Below are 24,999 nucleotides of genomic sequence, written 5' to 3' on the forward strand. Positions count from 1 at the left end.
AAAGCTTTTACAACTAAGAAATAATCAGAAAAGAAAATGAAGAGTTTTTAATACAACCAATTTGGAATGAAATCATTAATAGTGGATCTATTTTGATGCTGCATTGCCTAACTATATGTCATTTTTTTGTTGGCAGTTGATGAAAACTGTGAATAAAATGTGCCCGAATATCACAAGAATTTACAATATTGGAAAAAGCAACCAAGGACTAAAGCTGTATGCTGTCGAAATTTCTGACAACCCAGGAGAACACGAAGTTGGTTAGGATTTAGTCTAACTAAATCTGTTGAAGGGTGTTGGGATTTGGCTTTTTTTTCATCCTCATTCTCTGTATCTGCAGTAATTATCACTGATGGAATTATATTCACGACAGTAAAGATTTCAAATGTATGTGGGAGGAACTCCAGCGCTGTATTTCTAAATTGGGAAGAGGAGGATGAGCACAAATAGAAGGCATTTTGAATGTGGGATCAAATTCTTTAATGATAATGAGTTTTATTCTTTACAATAACAAAATAAAAGTGAATTTTAGTACTGGGGAATGGATTTTAGTTGTGGGGATTTATGTAGCTTTGGATAGAAATTTACTTTTTTTTATATGGGGTGAATGCATCGCAAGCAAGCACAGGTCAAACCTCCCAAATCATCTTTCATTGGTGAGTGTTGGGGTACAATTTCCTACAGTGATATAATTCTTCAGAATAGAAACTCATTCAGTCTTTGGTCCTTCTGTGGAGAAAAATAAAGATCTCACTATGATAGTGCCTGGGGCAGCTGTTGGAATAAAGGCGTCTTGTGCATTGCCATGTCTATAAATACCCTGATATGCGTTCATCCCATGTAAGGAAGAGTGCTGCGATATGCTCCTAAGATATCTCTCTACTTTGCCATAAGGGATGGAGCACAATAGATGTAATCTTTCAGTAGACTTGGGGCTGATCTTAGACTGCAGTCTCTGAATCTCAAACGTTAATATCAGAATAATTCTTCTCGTCTGCCTTGTCCACTTACCTATTTTTGAGAGCCCTGCAGAAAACACGCAAGGACGCTATCATGGGCCAGACAAACTGGGAGGGTGGATCCAGCCACAAGCCATAGCTTGGCCAGTTAGGGTCTGTCCTGTTGATGTTTGCAAGTGTTATTCATACAAAGGACAACTAAATTAAGGGGATTTTTTTAATAGCTGACACTATTCCTAATCATGTCTGAAGTATTTTGTAATTGAGTGCAAGTATTGTGGCATTCAGTATAACCTTGAAAAATATATGTGAACCTGTTTTTTGATTAGTGAAGGAAAAGGAGTGTGTGAAGTCAGAGATCAGTTATGTACAGTTACTGACTTATCTTTTAAGAGCCTTAACATCTGTCCCAAAGTACTACTAGCAATGTATTTTTCATGTTATTTTTAGACTATCAGAACTTTCAAAATTACCTGTAGCATGCTGAAATTGTGAGTATAATTAAAAATCTGTTTAATGGAAAATGGGTTTTGGAGGTTTTACACAGTGGCTTTAGCTATCACAGATACATAAACCTGTTCTTCTAAAATAACAACAGAAAGTAGTTATTTGTTTTTATAAAGTTACATTTTCATCTGTCATTTGTTCAGTTAAGGCATTTCTCCAACTCTCCTTAAGCGAAATGTTGGTGATTGACATCAATGAAATTTGGTTAGATATTTGATTTGCTGCTCTGACTTCTGCTCCGTGTGTTTTCAACAGGTGAACCAGAATTTCGGTACATTGCAGGAGCTCACGGAAATGAAGTGCTTGGACGTGAGCTAATCCTTTTGTTAATGCAGTTTATGTGCCAGGAATACCTGGCTGGGAACCCGCGCATTGTACATCTCATTGAGGATACCAGAATCCACCTCCTGCCCTCAGTCAACCCAGATGGATATGACAAGGCATATAAAGCGGTAATATGACTATGAACATATCAAGGAATTATTTTACTTCTATTAGATGACTAAAACATGCTCCTGTTGTCATTATTTTTTTTAAAGACCGTATTTTACAAGCAATCAAAATAAGAAAAATTAAAAATAAACACATCAAAGCAAACATAAACCACTGAAACATCTTAGAAAAAAAGCTGAAAGAAACAGTATTGTATGTGACATTGGCTAACAGGGAGATGTGTATGGAAAGGAAGGTCACGAAAACTGCCAGAACAAACCATACTGAGGTGTATAGATCAATGGGAACACCATTATGGAAAATGGAAAATTCATGCAGTCTGTTTCTCATGAGAAACCAAGCTAAGCACATGAAAATTTGCATTCCTCTGCAGCTGAAATTTAATAGTGCGTCTTTAAGGAGAGCACAATGTGTTGGGCATCATAATAATTCAGTCTGGAAGAAGACAGACACCAGGAGGTAAAATTGCCGGGGCTGGTGAAATGCACTGAAAAATCTTCCAGGGCAGTCTGTAGAAGACTGGAATACAAAAGTCGCACTCACAGCCGTGGAAGGGAATATATGCTATCTCCATTGCAACCCGCGGGAAAACCAGTCTTAAATAGAAACCTTGAAAACAAACCAGAACATTTTGGCTAACCCCAAGTAATTTTTCATGGGTTTTGCTTCACGTCATTCAAGGTTTCATACGAAATGAAAAAAGCCAATTATTAATTTCAGTTAATTAAATCATTCATCCTTCCATTTCTCTGTATAGAATTATCTCTGACACATCCCCAAACACTTTGCTGAGCGCTCACAGGTTGTCATATTCTAAATGAACATCTATCTTTTTTCTTCCTTTTTTCCTTTTTTCTTTAAATCTAAGGGCTCAGAATTAGGGGGTTGGTCTTTAGGACGATGGACTCAGGACGGCATTGACATCAACAATAATTTTCCCGATTTAAACTCTTTACTCTGGGAGTCAGAAGATCAGAAGAAGAGTAAAAGAAAAGTTCCAAACCATCACATCCCGATCCCCGACTGGTACCTGTCTGAAAACGCCACCGTGAGTAAGGCCAGAGAGAGGGGAACACAAAGGCTGGGGCATGCTAAAAGAGTGAGCTTTATGTTTCTCAAGAAATTAGTAACTTGTGGGTGAAGTTACATACCTGATCTAAGCTACTTCTCTAGGCTTCCTTGTTAGTCAATGGAAATAAAAATGGACCACAAAAGTACCATTCACCCCCCGTATTTTAGAGGCAGCCCTTGGGAAGGGAACTGCTTCCTGGAGGATTCTCTTTTCCCTCGGCTATTGTGAGAACCTGGAGGACTCGATACCCAACTTTTAGGCAGCCACAGGCAGACAAAGAGAAACCCACCGCAGGGCTCGGTCCGGTGAATCAGGCATCTCCCTGGTTTTGCGGCGCAGATGAGCTCTTTGCAAACTCAGTCGCCATACAGATTTCTCCTGGGGTTTTCGTATTTGTTCTTATTTGAAATATATTCTTATCTGAAATAACACAGCAAATGTTGAGGCGTATGCAAAACCAATGCAGTGGCTTATGATAAAGTCATTTATTGGATCGTAGTGCCAAAAATTGAACTTATTTTTGCATGGCCTTTTACATATAATGGCAACTATTTATAGTGGCTGAGATTCCCCCAGTTTGAGGGGAAGGCACTTAACTGTGGCAGTTCTGTGGGCTTTAGAAATATTTCTGTGTTTAAAAGCCCTTATTTCGAAAACTCATTTCAGCCGATGGCAGGGAGAGCCGTGTCATGGTCTGACATCTCTGTCGGTTGCTGCTCTTGGCCTCGCTCTACATAGATGTTCCTGCTGCATAAATTGCTCACATTAAGATTTTGTTAGTTTTTATGGGTTGTCGGTGACCTCCCAAGCACGGCTGGCAGGCACCATAATTTAAAGAAGCCCTTCTCCTTGGCCACATCTTTTGTGCTGGTTACTCACTCCATGCTAAGAAACTCACAGCGGGACTCCTGCATCTGGTCTACCTTTGAAACAAGATTATCAAATTTCACAAGTTAAATCAAAGCTGCTGTTTCTTTTTCTCCCAGGTGGCAGTTGAGACGCGGGCAATAATAGCATGGATGGAAAAAATTCCTTTTGTGCTGGGTGGCAATTTGCAGGGAGGAGAGCTGGTGGTGGCGTACCCCTACGATATGGTGCGATCGATGTGGAAAACCCAGGATTACACACCTACCCCAGACGACCACGTCTTTCGCTGGCTTGCGTACTCCTACGCCTCCACTCACCGGCTGATGACAGATGCGAGAAGGAGAGCGTGTCACACAGAGGATTTCCAAAAGGAGGATGGCACTGTTAATGGAGCCTCCTGGCATACCGTGGCTGGAAGTAAGTGTCTGTGGAAACTGCAATTATCATTACCTTGCTAAATATGATAATGCCATCAGTGCCTGGTGTACATCTGTCCTGGTTTCGGCTAGGACAGAGTTAATTTTCTTCCTAGTAGCTGGTATAGTGCTGGGTTTTGGATTTAGTAGGAAAATAATGCTGATAACACACTGATGTTTTCAGTTGTTGCTAAGTAGTGTTTATACTAAGTCAAAGAGTTTTCAGCTTCTCGTGCCCAGCCAGCAAGAAGGCTGGAGGGGCACAAGAAGCTGGGAGGGGACACAGCCAGGGGAGCTGACCCAAACTGGCCAAAGAGCTATTCCATACCATATGACGTCATGCCCAGTATATAAACTGGGGGAGCTGGCTGGGAGGGGGATCGCGGCTCGGGAACTAACTGGGCATCGGTCAATGAGTGGTGAGCAATTGCATTGTGCACCACTTGCTTTGTATAGTTTAATTCTTTTAGTATTACTATTGTCATATTATTATTATCATTATCATTGTTTTTCATTCCTTTCTGTCCTATTAAACTGTCTTTATCTCAACTCACGAGGTTTTTTTCCTGATTCTCTCCCCCATCCCAGGGGTGGGGGGGCAGTGAGCGAGCGGCTGCGTGGTGCTTAGCTGCCAGCTGGGGTTAAACCACGACAACATTGCAGAGGCAATGGTGATAAAACACGTGCCCTAAGAGGAATATTTCCCCATCTGAAGGTCTGTTCACTGCATTTCATCAAGTAGCAGAGGATTGAAGGACACTGTGTCGCTAATACCTGGTGACCATTGCATTTACTGCTGAGGTTTCCAAAAGTGCACACGCAACACATTAGTTTTATGGATCCTGTACATTCAAGATGGTTTGTCAGGAGAAAACCAACCCAGTCCAAAGCCACTAGCAGGGGAAAACCTGTCAGCCTTTGCCATCTCACAGGGTGCCAACAGAAAACGGCTGCCAAACATCAAAGGTAACCCGCGTCAGAGCCGAAGCAGCGACTCCAGGGAGAGATTCCAGCGGCCCTCGAATAAGAAAATGATTATTTCAGCCTCCCACTCACTGAACTCAGTCGCAGATCAGCCCTCACTCACACTCACTTTGAGTTGTAAAAACATGCCACAAAGAGCTGCTGCTTGCCTGCTACCACCCTATTTTTGAAAAACCTGGACATCCTTACACTTAAACTTTACATGGGCTCCATAGGCATTTCTCTGCCAGAATAAATTACAGACTGCATCATTCACCATATGCCCAAGCCTGTCGCCCTGTTAAGGAGCACGAAGGGGAAGCCATGTCCTGTAGTGCAGACAAAGCATCGATTTCCAGGAAAACCCAATTAAAAACACATTTTTAAAGCAATAGGCGCGGTTATCTCTATGGGTGTACACTTTGAGCAGACTTGGAATCAGGCGCTCTCCTGATTCATCACAGTTCTGCTCAAAATCTTTGTTTTTTTATAAGTATGTCGGTTAGACAACATATTCTATGAAATTAAGAAAGGAGCTGTGCATCTGCCATCACTTGAATGACAATAGGAACAACTGCAGCAGAAATGGTAAACAGATGCAAGTGAGCGTCTGTGCAGACCACGTTTTATCGGAGCTGGCTCGTGTTTGTAACTTGCAGGTAGTTTCACTGCATAAACGTTTCTAAATTTTGGACACGGCTTTTACGGCTTTTATATTGGCCCGTGTGAAGTTAGTGCTGGCCAGCCTTTAAAGGCTAGAGCCAAGAATTAACTTTTCTTTTCAAATATTTTTTCAGGAGGTTAAAAAGTGCTGTGTGAATTCAGGGGGAAAAATTGAACTCTTAGATCACAAGGCCAATGCCTGACAATACATGTCTACGCATTTCTGCAAATTCTAAAACAAACTCTGAATGCTAACTTGACCACTTAATTATCTAATTTATGAGTTTAATTTTCCTAAGTGCTATAAGAACCATGATTATGAATTGATCCAGAAAAGATGACATTGGCCATGTCACTAACAGCTGTCACACTCAGTTACATTAAGTAATGATGTACAATATAGATGCTGAACAGCATCTTGATTTCTTAGTAACAATTGCATATTGGATTTGGTTCATCTGATTTGTTTTATTGCTTTGTGATGTTTCTCATTATACTTTGCATCCTGCTCTCTTACATTATAGTAAGACTTCCAAGATTGTCTTTGAGAAAAATGCTGGAATATTGCTTTTACTTTCAGTTCTTTACACCTTGGACTCCAGACTAAACCTCGGAAGATGTGGTTTCCATTTGAGCTCAGCCTCCAACCTGCAGGATGGTTTTAGACTTCTCCTCTACTTAGACAAATGGAAGAGAGTGATTTGTATTGCAGAAATATATATGCATACACATATATGTATTGCGGCTGATAGTTAACCAATGGCACCTTGCATTTTAAAGGGTTGTCCAAATATGATGGCAGATTTGAAGACAAATTTCTCCTATATTTTTTCACTCTGTAATGCCATGATTATACAGATGTAGTTGTATAGCTCACTCCACTTTTTCTATTTCTTTACCTTTTAGATCAACATGTAACACTTTCTTCTCCTAAACCTCTGCTTGCTTGATGTCTGACCCGAAGGTGACACACCAATATACTGCTTGCAGAAAGCGGCCCCACCTGTCCTTTGGTGTGGGTGGCATCTCCTTGCCGTACCACGGCTTCAAGCAGCCCACCCTCTCTCTCCTCATCCACCTGCTGCCTGGCTTTGCAGCGATCACGCACATAAACTTTTCACTGCTCATGCCATGGGAAAATTTATAAGGGATTTTTCTAATACCTTTTCAGCACCAGAGAGTCCCTAGAGAAGTATGTGCACCACAGATATCTTGCACAGATATCAAACACCTCTGTATGCCTTTGAAGCCCAGCCATACTATTTCCTGCACATATTTTGGACTGCAATGAATGCAAGTTCTTCTAGCAATTTTACATATAATGTTTCTGCACTGGGTGAACTGCACAAAGGGAAAGAACAGATGAATTTCTTTTTATTTCTGGTGTTTTCAAGGCTGGATTTGCATGTTCAGGCACTACAGAGAGAGTTGCTTTTGGTAACGTTAAGCCATTTTCTTAAATATATGTATTAAAACCGAGCAATTACCGTGTATTGCAAAACATTTTACAACAGATTAATCAGGACGCGATACAGTATGTGAGGGGAAAATAATTGTGGCTGTTTCTCAAACAGAGGGGAAGCACGTTTATGCAGAGTAGCATATGCCGCCGTCTGATATTTAAGCTTTCCCCATCAACAACAGTGAAAAGCTTAACATCTGTATTATATAATCCTCCTGCTCTGCATCCAGAAGGCACTGAGGGCTCGTTAAACGCTTGACTGCTGCTCTACGGTAATTGGACAGGACTAGGGGTTTTTTTAACTCTTCAATCAGAAGCGCTTGGTGAATGCATTGCCTGCTAATCTTTGCTATTTTGAATGCGTTGATGAGACAGTCTTTTGAAAGTCTTGTTTTGTTAAATGTATAGCTCTGATGTTACTCTGATGCTTTGTTACAGGAGATGTGGCATTTCTAAAAACCTTTTGCCCTGCCAGGTCTGCAGACTAAGCCAGCTAGATAAATACCCAGTTTGTGTTTAAATAAGTTATATTACTTTGCGTAAAATAATCAAATCTGAGCGATAGATTAAAAGAGGATGTAAAATCATTTCTTTTTTATCCCCTCTTGACAGGCATAAATGACTTCAGTTATCTGCACACAAACTGCTTTGAGCTATCCATCTACGTTGGCTGTGACAAGTATCCCCACGAGAGCGAGTTGCCCGAAGAATGGGAAAACAACCGCGAGTCCCTGATTGTTTTTATGGAACAGGTATTCGACAGAAGAGTAACTTCTGAATAGTTTGATGATTCCTTTCAGATTGAAAGGGAGTTTAAGGTTTCTGATATTTTTCTTGCATGACTAATTACATGATTATTGGTATTTGTGATAGAAACCTTACCTAAAAGCAATACTGGCATATCATTTCAGCTAGGCTGTTGTGACTTAAGAGAATAAAATAATGAAGCTTGTTAAAATTTGACATGAGTGCAGAGCTTGCTAGAAAGGACTGCCAGAAAAAACCCTTGTGTCTGCTGCTTTATCTGCTCGTTTTATCTATCTCTTGAATTTAATGCCTCAGGAATTCTAACAGAATTTGTAAGCTGATTCACAAGTAGCTAATGCCTGGAAGGCTGATACTGGCTTAATAATGATATTTCAAAATTGTGTGAACCATAAAGTAGGAATATAATACACGTAATGCACATATGGAATTAATGATTTGTTGTATCTAGCTAATGATAGCACTGTTCATTGCTGTGCAATATTTATTTGTTTGTTTATTCTCTCGATAGGTCCATCGGGGCATCAAAGGCATAGTAAAAGATGTGCATGGGAAGGGAATCCCAAATGCTGTTATTTCAGTAGAAGGTGTTAACCATGACATTCGCACAGGTAAAAAAACAAAAACAAGATCATCAGTGCAAATGGACAGATTTATGGTTTAAAAACCAAATACAGAGCCTCATTGCAACTTTGAACTCTTTTCTGGGAAAAGCCAGCAGATTGTATACAGTCCAAGGAGAGTGTTGCGGAAGGAGTGGCACATGAGGAAGGAGTCACTTCTTTCCATGGTGCAGCTGCGTAGACAAGAACAGAACTTTGGCTTTCCTCTCTACCCCTTTTCCTCTTTCTACCTCTTAAAGTATTGAGCAAATAGCCTTTTATCTGCCCAAAGTCAATAGCCTGAATAAGGCTGTGTCTAAAGAACTCTTATGGCTCCTTTTCTCATGTAAAGGTAGTGCAAATCTAACCTAGAATAATTATAGCGCTGAAAAACAAGGGTGTAGGTAATGCCTTGTTGGGCAAAGAGTGTTTCTCTGGCTAACAGTTATGGGGCTGTGAATGTGTTGGAGATGCGATTTAGAGCTGTGTCCAGAGGCGAAATAGCTGTTGCAGGGAAAGGGGAGTTTCACAACCTGAAGAGTCTCCTGCAAAACGTCACAGCTTTATAAAAGATCGTTTAAGGGGGCTCAGTAGAAACACTGCTTTGCATACGTGAGTTGCAGCCCAGAGAATTACTTTTCAGTATGTATAGTTTAAAAAAACCCACACAAATGGCTATTTGCCTTGTTAGCACAGTCTTGATCTATACCCAGATACGGGTATGTATACTCAGAGTAAACTCCAAGCCTGTTTAATGGCCTGGAAAGTAGTTATGGCACTAAATAAAGAACTGCTTTAAATAGACACTAGCCAATACAAGATTAATAGTAATACCTGAAAATTGTTGTTGGCAGGTAGCGGGTGGGATAGTGTCCAATGGCCATTGTGTTTGCGTAGGTACTGTACTGTGATTTAAGACACACAGTCATCTTAAATGGAGAACAGAGGGGTTACAGCAAGGAGAGGAGCATGTGGAAAGAAATAGCAAACCAAGATGTCAGCAGGAGTCTTCAGTGATTGCACTCAAAGTGTTGGTTGCAAGAGGTTAACAAGGTTTCTGTTGGATGTTATGGAAAAGTAGCATCATGGTGAATAATCAGACAAATCGTATTGTTGTGTACTCTAGATTTGGTTCAATATTAGAAACAGGCACACTAATTTTATGTATTTTTTACGTCCTGACTGGCTTTCTGGGTCCTTCATTTGCTGCCACTTTCATGTGCTTTGCCACTGAGGTACAGTATGGCACACTTTGACACGTAAACTGATGTCAGGCTATGGAGTATCTTAGAGCTTTAGGTAAGAGACTTCCAAATCTTTGATGTTTGCTACAGTAGATTATCTGAGTCAATAATAGATCTTGGAATATGTAATTTAGTTTCTGATTAATTTTATTTCAGTGCTACTGTGTCTCTGTTGTAAAAGAAAACACTGAATGACAGATATTTAATTAGGCAGTAATGATTCTGCCTTAAATATTTCAAAATGGGACCACTGGGAAATGATAGTGGGAATTAAAGTAATCAGTTGTTTTTCCTTGCCTGGGAAGTCTTGGCAGTCTTGAAAGACTGCCGTAAACTGTAGGCTGTATTACTCTGTTAACAGAGTTAATATATTGTTCTGGTTGAGGCCAAGTAAATGCAACAGGTGATTAATCTCCAGCTCTCAGTACTCTGGATTTCCACGTGAAAGAAAAATCAACAGTTTAAAGACAGCAAACGTGCATACGGAAAGGAGTGCCAGTGGCATGTGTAATAAATGTGCAAGATCCCAGAATCCACCTTGTAACGCTCGGGGAATCTTGCAGCTATTTGCATCTAGACTTAGAGCTGAGCTTCTATGGCTCAAGGCCATCTGCACTTGTTAGTAAAAATAAAAGTACTCATTTCATTCTTTTTAAGTCTTCTTTTTAATGAGACGTTTAAGCTGACACTCTGTTTGGGAATCACTTTGTAGATGGGAATATAAAAGTTCTGTCTTGTTTTATATTATACAGATAACAATGTATGTCTCATTAGTCTTTGAAACTAGAAAATTTATGTTGGAGCAAAAAAGCTAAAATGACATGTATAACTCCAGAGAAAGAAGGCAAATTGTCAGCAGTCTTCTTTCATTTATACCTTTTAAAATGAAAATGTATCCATATAAACCTCTGAGTTGTCTTGATATAAAAATAGGCCAAGCAGGAGAATTATGGCCACTATCTCTATTCATATAAGTTTTGTTTAAAGTGAGCTAAGCTGTAAGGTGTCTACCCTTTCTTTGATACATTAATGTGGTCGACTACCCTGTAGAGCCAGCCAAAAGTTGTCTGTAAAGGCCCTCTAATAACATTCACTTGTTTGAGAAAATTTCTCTGCTTCTTCCTGCGGACAAAAAAGATTGCGCGGAAAGCACTTTTTTTTTACTTTCTCTTGGACGTACAATATATCTTATGGGAAGAGAGGGTTGCTGACGCTAAGCTAACAATATTAATAGGTTAATCAAAGTCATTGATTCTGAGAGCAAGAGCTTTGTGGAAAATTATTCCGCTTTCTCTTGATGCAGATGTAGCTATTGATTAAGTCTGAGTGATTACATATTGTTACGGTTAGATGTGGGCTGTGCTCTATGAGATAACCTTTGGAAAAGAGTTCATCAATTGGATGACCAAACGCACCTGGACACCTCTTCTCCCCATGGTGCAAAGGCACTTCTGTGGGTTGCTTCCTGCAGTTGCACATTTTGGAAATCTCAAAGCCAATCTTGATGAAGAAATGTACAGTTTCTTTCTAGTGAAACATTTCTGTATCGCAGCCAGAGTTCAAAGACAGATGCACATTTCTGTTTGGTTTTTGCAATAAAGCATAATTAATTTAATTTCGCACAATGTTCAGAGAAATTTTTCTGAATATTTTAGTAAGTTTCATATGATTTCAGGATACATTATGTAACCAAACCCAAAGATTTTGAAGTAGCATTTAGTAATATTTAATAACCTTAGTCTAAGCTAAGGATAATTCTGATATTATAACTCTCCAGCCTCATTCCTGGCTGCCTGTTCAGTAGAGAAAAGTTAAGTTTTAGTTGTTACACGCATTGCGTGTGCAGCGCTATGGCTAGCTTTCCTGGACAGTCTTTTGTCCAGGTAACAGCATTAGGATAGATAGTTATAATGTATTTAAATTAGTAAAATTTGGTACATTTAAGTGTAAATATGACACTTAATTGTAACAAAGGTCTGTCCCATCAGGCTCAAAGAGTGTTCCTCTTAAATGAAGTGTTTATGGAGTCATCGGACACATTTAATTTATAATAATACTATCTTTGTATTTTTATGCATTGTTATTTTATCTAAGCAGACCCATAGATGGAGATAACTGTAGTCTGCCTCCAGCCTGTTCCCACTGGAGCCTGTTCTTTTAGCAAACCTATTATTTACTAAATTTATCTGTATTTTTAATTGTGTTTCTCTTGCCATCTGCTCTGAAATTTTTTGCCTACTGCATTTAATCTGATTTTTAAAAAAACCCCTTTTAGTTTAGTATTAAATTCTGGGCAATGACAGCTGACAGCAATACTAACGTCTACTTACTTGTAAATGGAAAGGAGGTAAAGTGCATCCTGCTAACAGCTTAATATCTAGCTTTGTAATAATTTCCCAGTGGAGTGTGAATGTGTAGATTTTTTTTCCTGGCCTTGTGCGGGGTTGTGATGAACTGCCTGTTAAATGCGTCAGAAAAATGTGGGTCAATTTTGAACTCCAGGGGCTAAAGCCAGCCTCGGAGCAGGGATGCGTTCGCAGCCACGCACGGGGTGATCCAGAGCCTTTTGCCAGCCCTGTGGTATCACCAGAGGATTTACAGCTAAAAATGAGCCCTTAGGGGTAAATTCAAGAAACCTGGACAGCTTTATGTTTTGTCTTTTGGTTAAGGTGCCAACAGACCCATTAGTAAGGAAGAACTGAATAAAGAGCTTCTCAGAGAGCCCTTCCTAAAAATGCCTGAGTCCTGAGAAATAGAAAATTTGGACCTTGATCATCACCCCAAGTGGGGTCAAACTGGCTGAAAGAAAAACCTGAGCAAGCTGGTATGCAAGAGCTAACCTGATCGGGTGTGCTTCTTGCACACAATTTCACACTTGCATTCAGAGACTGCAATATCAGGGTAGAGTTGATACTGCTGTTTTGCTAACACTTGCTGTTTGCAAACATGTTTTTTATTTTACCAAACCCTAAATTAAAATCCTGTTTCTTTAAACAGAGGCTAGCTAGTCTGATCTTTTCCCAAATATAATATTTTTATGCAAATTTTCTGTAGTTTTTGCAACACACTGCATTGCAAGCGACCCAAGGCTAGTGATAGTAAGGCTGTCAGTTCTCATCAGTGCTAAAAAAACCCAACCCCTCTTCATACAAGAGATATTGCATTTCTATTTATGTATAGAATTAAATATTTGAATACGCACTTACATTCCACAGTAGGTTTTCCCAGGACAGAATGCAAAACTAATTTTAGATATTAGTGTTTCACCTTTTTCAGTCCACAGCCAAGCATACTTGCTAGTTAAAATATTTTAAAAGAAGTCTAAAACCATCCTTACGTATGTATGAGTAATCTGAGATCATTTACAGGGAAAAAAGAAGAAAATAGAAAGTCCTGATTCAACGAGGTGTTAAAATACATCTTGCTTTGTGCATGAGTAGTTTAGTTGATTACAGGAGTTCTGTTCATGCATTTACAGGTAAGCAAGTGGTTAAGTACCCTGATGAATTATACTTTGTAGGAAAATTAGTGTAATAAAACTCAATGTAAAATTTTATAGAAGGGGATATTTACTTAGATCTCTAAGTGAGTTGACATTATGCATTCACATTCTTTGCATACTAAATAGCACCAGAATGCGTGTGTCCAGGCGGTCTGGCCAGGATCACAAGCGCGATGTGGGTACCCCACTGGGGCTCCTCTTGATTCGTTAGTTAGAATTAGTTTGGGGAAGGTCTTTTATGCCCCTTAGGAATCACCAACAGTTACGAGGTGACCCTTTGCCTCAGGATCTTCCTGACTTCAGCTGACAAAAATCTTAAGCCAGATTGAAGCCCGTTGTCTTTTTTTCATCATTTGGAAAATATGTTTGAGGTGTGTTTTCCTGTAGGGTTGGCAGGATGAGGAGGGGTACATGTGATGGGGGGTAGCCTCATTGATACCCTCCTGGTGTGAGGATGCAGGGTTGCTGCCTACATCTTATCCGTGTGCAGGCATTTCTGTATTCTCATAAACAACACCTTCCTCAAGGAGAAAGGGCCACTGTCCTGAAAACCATCTCTTTTCCTACCAGGATCTGATGGGGATTACTGGCGTCTTCTCAACCCAGGGGAATACGTGGTAGGTGTGAAGGCGGAGGGCTACACCACCGCTACCAAGACCTGTGAAGTCGGCTACGACATGGGAGCTACTCAGTGCGACTTCACCATCTCCAAAACCAACCTGGCGAGAATCAAGGAGATCATGAAGAAGTTTGGGAAGCAACCGATCAGCTTGTCCATCCGGCGGCTCAGGCAGAGGGCTCGGCAGTGGCGGCAGCAGCGATAGACCTCAGCCCGGCAGCCCGCGGCGTCCACGAGCTCTGCTTCTATCAGCCTGGCTGTAGTTGTAGTGAGAGTTACATAGCCCATCTCTTCATACATATTTCTCTGCACGAGGCCTTTCTGTTAGTGGAGCTGGATGAATAGTGGGGTTTTTCAGTTTGGTGAAAAATCAGAAGCAAAATTCAAGTTGAACCAAAATAATCCCCAGGTTGGGGGGAGAGGCAGGAAGAATGTAGAAAGATGTTTTGAGTTAACCCGGAATGAAATTTTTTGCTTGTTGGGTTATTTAATCCTTTGTAAATCTGTTTTCTTTAAAAACAGAAAAAAGAAGAAAAAAAAAGAGAGATACTTATAAAGGAGAAGTGTTGTTTTGAATGAAAAACTGAAAAATGTTGTTTCTAAAGTATAAAATTGGTATATTTTTGCAATTCAAAAAAGTTTTGACACTCTGTTTTATTCTCATATGGGAGGAAAGCTGAGAGGGGACAACTTCTGTTGAATATCATTAAAATTTGTGTCAAAATTTCAGTCCCTCTTTCCCTGCAAGTCCACCTTTTGACAAGCACCATAATATTTTGGGGAAAAAACCTGAAGCGAATAACCCACCTTAGCCTCCCTGCTTGGGTTGTTTATATTTAAGGATGTCTTGCGATTCCAGAGTTTAATGCCAGGAGTGTTTTCTCCTCTGTTTTTTTAAGGCTGTGTTTTTACTCCGTGAACTAAACCTAACAAAAAGGGCATGGGATAAGGACCACTTCGGCACTGTGGCATGGCACTCCTTCTCTAACCTGGGAGAAGGACTTGAAAAAAGCCTTTCCTGTGGATACAGCCAGTCGTATCATGTGTATGAGGGGAGAGGCTTGGTCACCAGGATGTCAATAGTTCACAAATCCACTGATATAATCTTTTTTCTTGATTTTTGGCCTGCCTATAAGTGCCTTTTTCTGCTCATGCACATCTTGTGCCACTGTCTTCTATGACATGCAAGGGATTTTATATCCCTCTGGATGGTCTGCTCACCTTGCCACTGCCACTGCTTCTCTGGCCTTACAACTCTATGGGAGCAGGATTTGTGCTTTATTATTGGCTTTTAAGTAACAAAATTGTACAGCAGGATAGGATTGGGGTTCAGGAAAGATGCAGATCAGATCTAGGAAAGAATGAACTAAATAAACACTGGACAGAGTATCAGCTGATGAAAATCAACTTTGCTCCATTAGCTTCAATGGTATGACCTTAATTATACCAAATGAAGGGCCAGCTGTATGATTTTAGCCAGTCAAAAGTCTGTGGCTAAATAAACATCTCTTAATATGCTTGGTAGAAAGACTGCAGCATACACTTCCAAATACAATTCTGTTTAAAATGTTTTAATTGCTATTACAGTTTTTGCCTATTTGATATGATTCTTGGAAAAGACATTCACCAAAGTATCATTCAAAACTGAGGAAAAATAAAGTGCAAGTAGAAAACTTACTGTAAAAATACCACGTGCCATCTGTATCAAATCTTGTTTTCTTGTCAACAAATCTTGCAAACACATAAAAGGCAAAAGATTGCAGAATGAGTAATATAATCATGAACCCTTGCATAATAAATAGTCGTATTCTTAAATTTCTTAGACAATTCCAGCCCATGCTTGTTCTGCAGGTACCATTAAATAACAGCAATGTATTTGGCAGCAAGGACTTAAAGAAAATAGAAGAATGCATACATAATTTTCTGTAATTTGAATTATGGAACTCCAGCTCCCAGTCAGCATCATTTAAATTAAGTAATAGAGGTAAACAAATAATCCAATCATTACATTAGCATTTGAAATTATATTTTACTTACTTCACTCTAGTTACTACCCTTACAACATTCTATATGCCATATATTTTTGTATAGCAAATATAACAGCAAATTGCCAAGAAGGGTTTTTTTGGTGGCCGAGAAGGGATTAATGATGTCTTTGTGCAGGTAGCAATGTGAAATAATTTTGGAATATGGAGTAATGACAGCAGACAATTTGTTACCAGTTTAATTTGGCTTGTTCATTAGCATATGTAGATTTTGTTACCACCACAACAGATCAGGGCCATACACGATTTTTTGTGTTATGAACTGATGGATTTTCTTAGGTGGCTTCTCTCTGGAGTCCCATGAAGGCTACCCAGTCATCTTGCTGGGGGTAGTTGGCATGCACGGGCAAACGAGGAACCAACCAGCCAAATCTAAATCATTCTGATAAGCAAACTGAAGTTGGAAACCACTGTCTTAGTCCTGGCAGGTCAGTTCTTTCTACCTTGAAATAATGTTTCAAGCTGGCTTGAGATTTACTTTACAAACCTAGAGGTCCCTATGCTCTGTTCTCAGGTATGAGGTTATCTCAACGAGAAGATATTTTTTATTTGATAGTAAGAAGTGGATTTGATGGGAAATTCTTTGATGTCTATTAGCTAAAATTAGATGGACTCTGATTGCTGAAGACCTCAGTAACATCAGATGCTGAAGACAGTGGCCTTGGTGCCCTTTACTGGCTGTGACTAGTGCTTACACATACTTGGGCAGAGCAGAACTATGACCAATGCAGGTGACCTTACTCCATTTTAGTCCAGGCATTACTAAATAAATGGCTTAATAGCTGTCAAATATACTTGTCCATGCAATTATTTTTTGATTGTCCAGCACCTTTACACTGGAAAACACTCAAGTTCAAGGGAATTTTACTAGGGTCTTCAGATGTGTGAATATCTCGTGCTGAGATAAGATGCTTATGCCCTGAATGTAATAATACTGAACTGATGTGTGTCCTATTTACTGCTATAGTTATGCGCTCAGGAGTTAAAATGTTCATTTTCTTTGAAATACATAGCACGGCTATTTAACCTTCAGATAGATCCAAACCACAAACCAATAAATCTGGATACCAGTGTTTTCTATTTATCTATCTTTTCCACATCTTTAGAACAGGTAATTTTTCCTAAATTCTGTACTTTTAATCTCTTTTCCTTTTAGTGTTGCAGGAAAACAGGCAGCTCTGCAGAAATGACAGGAAATAAAACTTGAGGATAGAGATGATCCTTTTATAATTACAGATCCATTTTAACAGCTACTTACACGAGGACTTTGCTAAACTTTGATTGTCCCTGATCTAAAAGAAAAAAGCACAATCCTTTCCAAGTAATAAGAAATTCAACTGCACAATCTCACCCACACGGTAAAGGTTAAACAAATAAAAGGTTGAAACAGGACATATTCCACTCTCCTTGATAATACCAGCCATCAGTCATCTGCTCCCATGCAGAGCCTTGACAATCATAAAATACAGTGGGAGCTGCCTGGCTTCTCCTTGACTATCTGTGTCATGCTATCCAGCTATTCATTTTTTATCTGTTTAATTATAATTTTTGTCACCCCGTATCTCAGTTTTTCTCATCCATCTTAGTAACTACAAATACGCTAACCTCTCAAAGACAGATCTCAGTATCTGCAAATCAGCTTGGGAATGCTGAAGCCAATAAAACCGTGTCTACTAAAACTATATCTACTTACACACGTTGGTATAAGTGTAGTGAATCTTGGTAATCTCTAACCCAAATTTAATCTGCTGGCACCAGAAGACTGTTAGGAGTATCTGAGTATCACTTTTACCAGGAGGTTGAGCTCTCTGTGGGTAAAACACACTGACAAAAATGAAAGTAAATGAAGTTATTGACTATGCTGGTGAAGAAATGGAATTTTTCATTGGATATTTTAAGCCTGTCACAGATTTTCAGCTTCTGTCACCAACTACTTTACTGTCTTTTATCCATGTATAGTTGTGTTTTTTTCCTCTAACTTCAGCTCGTTATTTTCAGTGAATTTGGGATATCTTCCCAAAGCATGGATTTCGGCAGTCAGTGATGGAGTTATACAGCCAGATTTAGTTGCCTCTTTTATCATACTGTGGTAGGTGGTTGACCTTTTTAAGAAACACCCAAACAAAGATGAGTTAACTCGAAATAGAGTACAAGTGGTTTCACACCAATGACTTCCACTAGTTAACCTTTAAAAGTTAGCGTGTAATATATTTGCTACAGGTCTGAAAATGCCCAAGTTTGGAGGCAAAAGTGCCTCTTTACCATTTGTCTTTGTAATCAGTCTCTGTGTGAATTTAGTCAGTTTGCAGCCATAAGCCTGAGGGAGGAAGTGTAAAAGCACATACAAGTAGTATAAGTTGTGGTACCATCACCTCCTGCTGCAGTACACCGCTATGCCGGCACGGAAGCGCCGCAGGACAAACAGCTCTGTGTACACCTACCAACTACCCAGCAGGAGCCCAAAGAAACTCTACTTCATACTCACTGAGAGGATACAGCTTTCCAAATGTCTTTTTCCTTTCTTACTGGAGCATTTGCATACATGGAGAGAGGGTCAGTGATTTTTACAGTTGATTTCATGGATAATTTTAGTACCACTTTTGCCTGTGCTTCTTTGCGTTATTGCAGTGGCAAGCAGTTTTCTCAGTCCTTTCCAGTCCTTAATAAACAGCTGTGAATACTTTTTGGCTTCAGGTGATTAACTTATAGAAGTTTTAGGTCTTTACTCTAGGATTTCCTTAATTTTCCAAGTATAAATGTAAAGTAAAAGTAAAAAAAGTCTATATGCTTAGTCTAATGTGCTTACTAGTCTTTAATTTCTTTTTAAAGGTCATTTAGCTTAAGATGACATTTTTGTATTTCACTGTAACACTATAATATGATTTTTGAGCCGCAACATTTATGTTCAACGAAGCCATCATGGTGAACGCAATCTTGTGCCTGGAACAGTAAGTCACTAAATAACCGTTCTCTGCCATCTTCCACTGATATAATCACCATTTTACAGCATGTATAGCCAGTTTAAGTCTAGATGAGACTTACAAATCCACCAAGTCCACATTCAGATTTGCAGGACAATTTGTTGATCATTCGTGGTAGCTTCTCTGTCCTCTTAACCTGACAAGTTACCCAATTTTATTTTGATGGAGATTTAGATTACTGCTTCACATGAAAATTTTAAACAGTGCTGTCGTGCTCGTTATCTGTTCCTTGCTCATTAGGCAGACATTTTTGTGTCTTTCATAAATTTCAGAGGGGCTGTATTGACTGGACAGTTTTTGGTATAACATTTCAACTCATAACTACCTGAAACAAATACATTTATCAGTAAAAAATGCCAAGAATGGGATTTCAGAAAGCCCGTGAAAAAAGTTTAGGCAGTGAACATAAAGGTACTTTATAGCTGCATGTTTACATACTTCATCTGCCTCTTCAGTTATATGAGTGCCTTTAATCACCTGCTGTAGTGCCAGGATCAGAGAGGCTAAATCCTTCTTCCCCTCCCCTGTGTCTGGTGGTTTGTAAGGGCTGGATTAAACAATATCCCACCTAGTTTTCTGCTCAAGCTACTTTGCTTGACTCTACTAAACTGATCTTCAGAGACCTTTCAAGCACTTACCTCTCCCCATTAGCCAGGCTCCGAGACGAAGGTCCAACCTGCACCTGTGAAGGTCATCAGAGCACGGCTGAAGTGCCAGCATCGCATCTGGAGATAACATTTGGGCTCTCAAGGTATATCAGCGCTTCTGGAAGCGGGTTTTTTTCAGCAAAATACTACAAAGGAGCATTGCACTGCTCTGCAAATGCCTGCTTTTTTAGCTTAATACTATTCTAAGAGAAGGTATGGGCAATTTAGAAAGCTCTGTTTTCCTGATCAGGACATAGATAAAGAAAAAGCTGAAGGACTGATGAACAACAAATGTTGAAAAAAATAAGATTAAATAATAGCTCCATAAGGAATCCTTTGCATTCAGATCTTATAATTTCTGCAAGACTTTCAGAAGAAGTTATAGATGTATTTAAAATTGTCTTGCAACACCTATGAATTCCATACAAAAATGAGCACTTTTCCCCAGTGGCTTAAATAATAAATCATCCTGCCCTTCACACCATACTGAGGAATTACAATGTCCAGTATAGACTGGGGCTGAAAGCAGCTGGAAGATGCTGTCTCAGATGGTAAAGCATCAATGGGCACAGTGGCTTTCAAGGCCAGAAAAAAGTATATGGAATACAGATCTAAAGAAATACAGAACTATAGAGACCTAGGATGTAGCTTCAAGCGCAGCAGCTTGGTAAGCACCCATATGGAGGGATCACAATCAAGCTTGTGATAAAAAGTATATATACAGAATGGGCTGTTCCATGACAATGAGATGAAAAAAAAAAAAAAACCAAACAACCAAAAAAACCCAACCCAAAACAACACTTTGATGTTTGCAAGCAAAATAAGCAAGCAAAAAAACCTCCTCTACATGTTTGGAATAATATTTCTGAATAGTAATACCAAATCACAATTGTGAACAGAAAGTTTTCTCTTCTCTCTTGAATTCTTTTCCATTCCAAATCTGTACTGTATATTCTGAAATACTGATGTTGTTTAGAGAAAGCTATTAATAACAGTTCCCACCTATTATTATATGAAGTAATATGAACCACCTGATATTTTAACTATTCTATTCATTAACTCTCACAATTTGCAGCAGCTGCTTTCTAGAATTCAATACACCACTTCTGTCAAGAGCACAATCATTCTTATTAACTCTGTGCTATCCCAAGATCAACAAAAAAGAGCATCCAGAGTAAACCATCATTTAAAGATCTAACAAATTTCAGCCAGCCTTATTGTCAGCAAGCAAAAATAAGAAAAATGCAACTACTTTTTGAGGTTTAGATGTGACAGAAATTCAATTCCTGGGTTAATAAGGATCAATGGCAGCATAATCTCACTTGAATGGACCAGGGGGGTTTAAATTTGAGATCTTTCTTACCACATGTCTTCAGGATTTTTTTAATGTAAAAGGCATTAAAATCACATTCCTATTTGTTATAGTTTTGTGAGCCCTCTAACTCTCAGGTGAATGGAACCATTAATTTGGTTGTCTCCCAGTGGCATGCCACAGCTACTAACCCAGCTCACTAATCAGCTCCTGGTGATTCCAAGGTTGAATCAAGCTCTCACAAGCAGAACTGGTAGCTTTACAGCATAATCTGGAAAGGAGTGGAAAGTGAATGGAAAACCAGACTCTGCTTCTATGATCTACCCTGTATCTGCCTAAATGCAGAAGTTTGTTTTTCTGTATTTGGCTGATGAATGGCATCTAGAGCCACTGTAATGGTTTCTGGTAACGTTTCAGCCCCCTATGGTTGCACTGAAGGACCAAGACCGTCAACTCAACAGCTCCACCAGAAACAAAGTGTAAGCTGCTAAATCTACCTGTTCGGTTTAACTCTAAATGGTTTTGCTATCGTTTGTTGCTATATTGTCACTTTTAAATGCTAAAATAAGTTCCTTGAGTGTTAGAACTTTGAGAGTTATTCTTCAGAGACATATGGTATCTGGTTTTACTGAAATTTCACAGCAGTGTTTCCTTGCACACTTTATACCGCTTTTGCCCTAAGAAGCTCATCAAAGATCAGTTTAATGCCTCTGAGTCACTGTAAATTTGAGTACTGATGGTACTGTATTGTCAATAGCCATGCCACCTTCAGCATTAAGTGGTGTGTAGAACATACATGATTTGGAGAAAATCCAGCATTATAAAATCAGTTTCTTGCTAAGGAAAGTGTTCATACAAATTAATTGATTAATTTCCATCTTGGCTTTGGCAGCAATCTATCATTCTCAAAGCAGTATGAGTCTCCAGAGAGTACTTTTCAGATTATCACGTTCTTTAGATGTATTATTAATTCCTTGATTTGCTGTTAGCAGACTGAAAATCAAATGTAATAGGTGTTTGAGAATGACGGGGTTTCACTTGGCCACTGGGTTTGTGGTTTACTAGTAATAACTCTGGGGACAATAACGAAGAGCAAACTTTCCCCACGTTTGCAAATGCGCCATTAATGCTGGTTGAGAAGAAATACCGTGGACCAGATCTGCAGAAAATATAAATCAATAGAACTTCCCTGGAACTCATCCTTGTAATCTGCAGGGAACTTCTTAGCTGTTAGCTTCTTAGGTCTAGTGTTTGGGAAATGAGAATAGAAAAAGCATGAGATTGGGGTGGGAGAAAGATAACCACTTTTTCAGAGAAAAACTGAAGCATGGAAAAGAGGATTAAAGTTGAATTTTTCTACTCCCCTATTTGTCCTGAATAATCTTCCCTGAACTTGCCTTTTCCTGAATTTTCAAATAGTCCTTGTTTTTGAAGCAGTCAGTGAGATGACCAACAAAGGGCAGCCTAAGTGGTGGCGTGTGAAGATTTCCAGTCCAAGCCAGAGAGTTCAGAAGCAGATGCTGGCATATTATTTTTCTCCAAATGTTGATAATTGTAGTTTTTCTAATAACAGAAAAATACTCTGAGTTTTGGGATCTGGCAGGAAGGAGGAGACTGGGTATTTTTCACACCAAGGGAACTGGAAGAGAGCTGGTAAAAGCTCAGGGTAGGAAATGGAATGGTTAAAGAAGCATTCCTTCAATGAGTTTATGTTTTGACATGAATTTCATGTTTGGTGTGAAGGAGGAAATGGTGTTATATCCTTTTCATGGCAGGAAAATGGACAGTCAGTGGAGCACGTGTGAAATAAGCCAAGCCGGGGCTCTGTTCGCCTCCTGTTGTCCAGAGTATTTGGCCCATACCAGGCACAGGCACGGCTCTGAATCATCACTGTCCCATAACGGAGAATCTGGAGAGAGGTGTTGAGTTTCTAGAAAGGTATTGTAGAAGTATCATGAACTGCTGAGGATGTTGAAATGATCCATTCCCAATTTAAAAACAAAATAAATGTCTGTTATTAGAGGTAAAAAATAAACTCTGGAGGGGGAGGAAGGAGCAAATAAGGATGTTAAAAATAGTAGAGTAGAAATGAGTCTCTGTGACCCACAACAATACCGGTGGGGGGGTGTTTATGTGCCTTGTGTGGACGGTGGGGGGGTGTTTATGTGCCTTGTGTGGACGTGTTGTATACACTTCATATGTTTACTTTCAGTAGACAGAAGCAATTATGAGGACAGACAGCCCTCAGGGGGCATCAACACTGCAGAGCTGGCAATTGTTTGGCATTAGAAAAACGAAACTGTACGAATGTAGCCTTATTATAGCAACAATCAGAGCAGAGTGTAGGAATCTGTAGTATTTATCAGCTTTCCTGATTATATCTCGTTGAATTTGTTTCAGTGGTGAAGCTGCAGCCTAAGAACTCAAGAGGTAAAACAGTGGTTTTAACATACCTCTCAACCTCCAAAAAAGAAAAAAGGAGGAAAAAAAGAAAACAAACAAACAAACAAACAAAAAAACCCACCCTGCTGAAGAAAACCCCAGAGTCTCCTGTGACTTCTGTATCTCAAAATGCTACCTTGAAATATTTAGGAACTTGGCCACGTTTTTATATGAGTCAGGTTATAAAGAGGCTTTAGAGAGGAAACAAGAACAAATGCTCATCTGTTGAAGCCATACTAAACCTACTGACATCAAGATAAAATTGCCCAGCCACTTTGTCACTGCATTTGATAGACTTCCTTATCAGTAACTCAAAGACAGTGGTCGTGGCTTACCAAGAGTTAATTTTTATCTGATTCCTACTGTGAAAGTACGATGATTTTCTACATCAAAATTTGTGACCCATCCCCACTTGAATGTTTATAAAAGGTCCAGCACATTGTGGGTGCTGCTGTAAACAAAATACTAATAAAAATATGTCATTTGAGCTCTGGTAAAATGCTGCCAACACTTGTATTTACACTACAGATCTCCTTGGAAGAATCTCAGCTTTTGGTTTTTTTAAAAGCCTTCAGAGTTGTAGAAGAAAGCCAAAAATAAGAAGTTTGCAGGTATCTAGAGAAACCATGGCCAAATACCAATGCCCTCAACTGTATTTTTCTGTTAATTTCATTATTTTTAAGCTGAACTCATGACTTTGCATGACCCAGACTAGAAATTTTTAAGACATTGAACTGGTGCTATGATAAGGATATTTTGCTTTTCACTTGTTGTTTCCTCAGACTGCATTTCTTATAGGAATTTTGTGTTTGACATTAACATTGAGCTTATAAGAACGTTTTCAGTACTTAGGAGATCACTTTAATCACGGTACGCACGATACCCTATTGCCTTTGCCCCTTATTCCCTCTCTAAGTTGTATGCACAATATCTTGATCAATAAGCATTAGCCTCCCAGAGACAGACCCATAGTCCGAGTCACTGCTGAAAATCACCCTGTTTTGGTGAAAAAAGGTTTTGTAATGTTTTTCTGCTGGCAAAAGGGAGAAATGGAGAACAGTGACAGTCCCAACAGAGATAGGTGTCACAGTAAGGAGACGTGGGGACTGAGGTAGATAACTGGCACATCCAGCATTGTACATTTATTACGGATTGTACAGAAAACTCCCTGAAATTCAGCTGTAACTGCCTCCCTTCATCAACTAGCCATGTCTCAGAAGCTGATGACTTGTTTGTGGTGGTGTAGATGACTGAGAGAGAAACTGTGTAAGGGGCAAGAAAACAACAAGAGAAAGCCTGAAAGAAACACGCTGGCAGTATGCTCGTGCAAAACATCCCAGAGGGAGAGGAGGCGAGAGAGAAGAGACTTGGGAGCAAGGAAATGGTTTCCTTGTTTTTCATTCCTCCTATGTTCAGGCAAACAGTACTTCATGTACAAATAAACCAAGTAGCATCACCAGTGCTTGTCTCTATAACGT

At 39.4% G+C, this 24,999-nt stretch overlaps 1 protein-coding gene and 1 long non-coding RNA gene across 2 annotated transcripts in view; both read left to right on the plus strand.

Annotated features, from left to right (window-relative positions):
- Positions 1–14,772, plus strand: part of CPXM2 (carboxypeptidase X, M14 family member 2) — a 77,155-nt gene extending 62,383 nt beyond the window's left edge. Inside the window, exons 7-13 of the mRNA XM_050899280.1 lie at positions 137–260; positions 1,722–1,918; positions 2,788–2,967; positions 3,978–4,275; positions 7,975–8,114; positions 8,639–8,738; positions 14,046–14,772. Coding sequence (XP_050755237.1) covers positions 137–260; positions 1,722–1,918; positions 2,788–2,967; positions 3,978–4,275; positions 7,975–8,114; positions 8,639–8,738; positions 14,046–14,299 — 1,293 coding nt within the window. The 3' untranslated portion in view covers positions 14,300–14,772. The remainder of the gene's footprint in view (positions 1–136; positions 261–1,721; positions 1,919–2,787; positions 2,968–3,977; positions 4,276–7,974; positions 8,115–8,638; positions 8,739–14,045) is intronic.
- Positions 14,773–21,443: 6,671 nt separating this feature from the next.
- Positions 21,444–24,036, plus strand: LOC127018070 (uncharacterized). Its single transcript, XR_007766697.1, has 3 exons — positions 21,444–21,558; positions 22,855–23,017; positions 23,480–24,036. It is a non-coding gene; the product is annotated as an uncharacterized LOC127018070 (long non-coding RNA).
- The last annotated feature ends 963 nt before the right edge of the window (positions 24,037–24,999 follow it).

The sequence above is a fragment of the Gymnogyps californianus genome, chromosome 6, assembly GCF_018139145.2.
Source record: "Gymnogyps californianus isolate 813 chromosome 6, ASM1813914v2, whole genome shotgun sequence".
Lineage (NCBI taxonomy): Eukaryota > Metazoa > Chordata > Aves > Accipitriformes > Cathartidae > Gymnogyps > Gymnogyps californianus.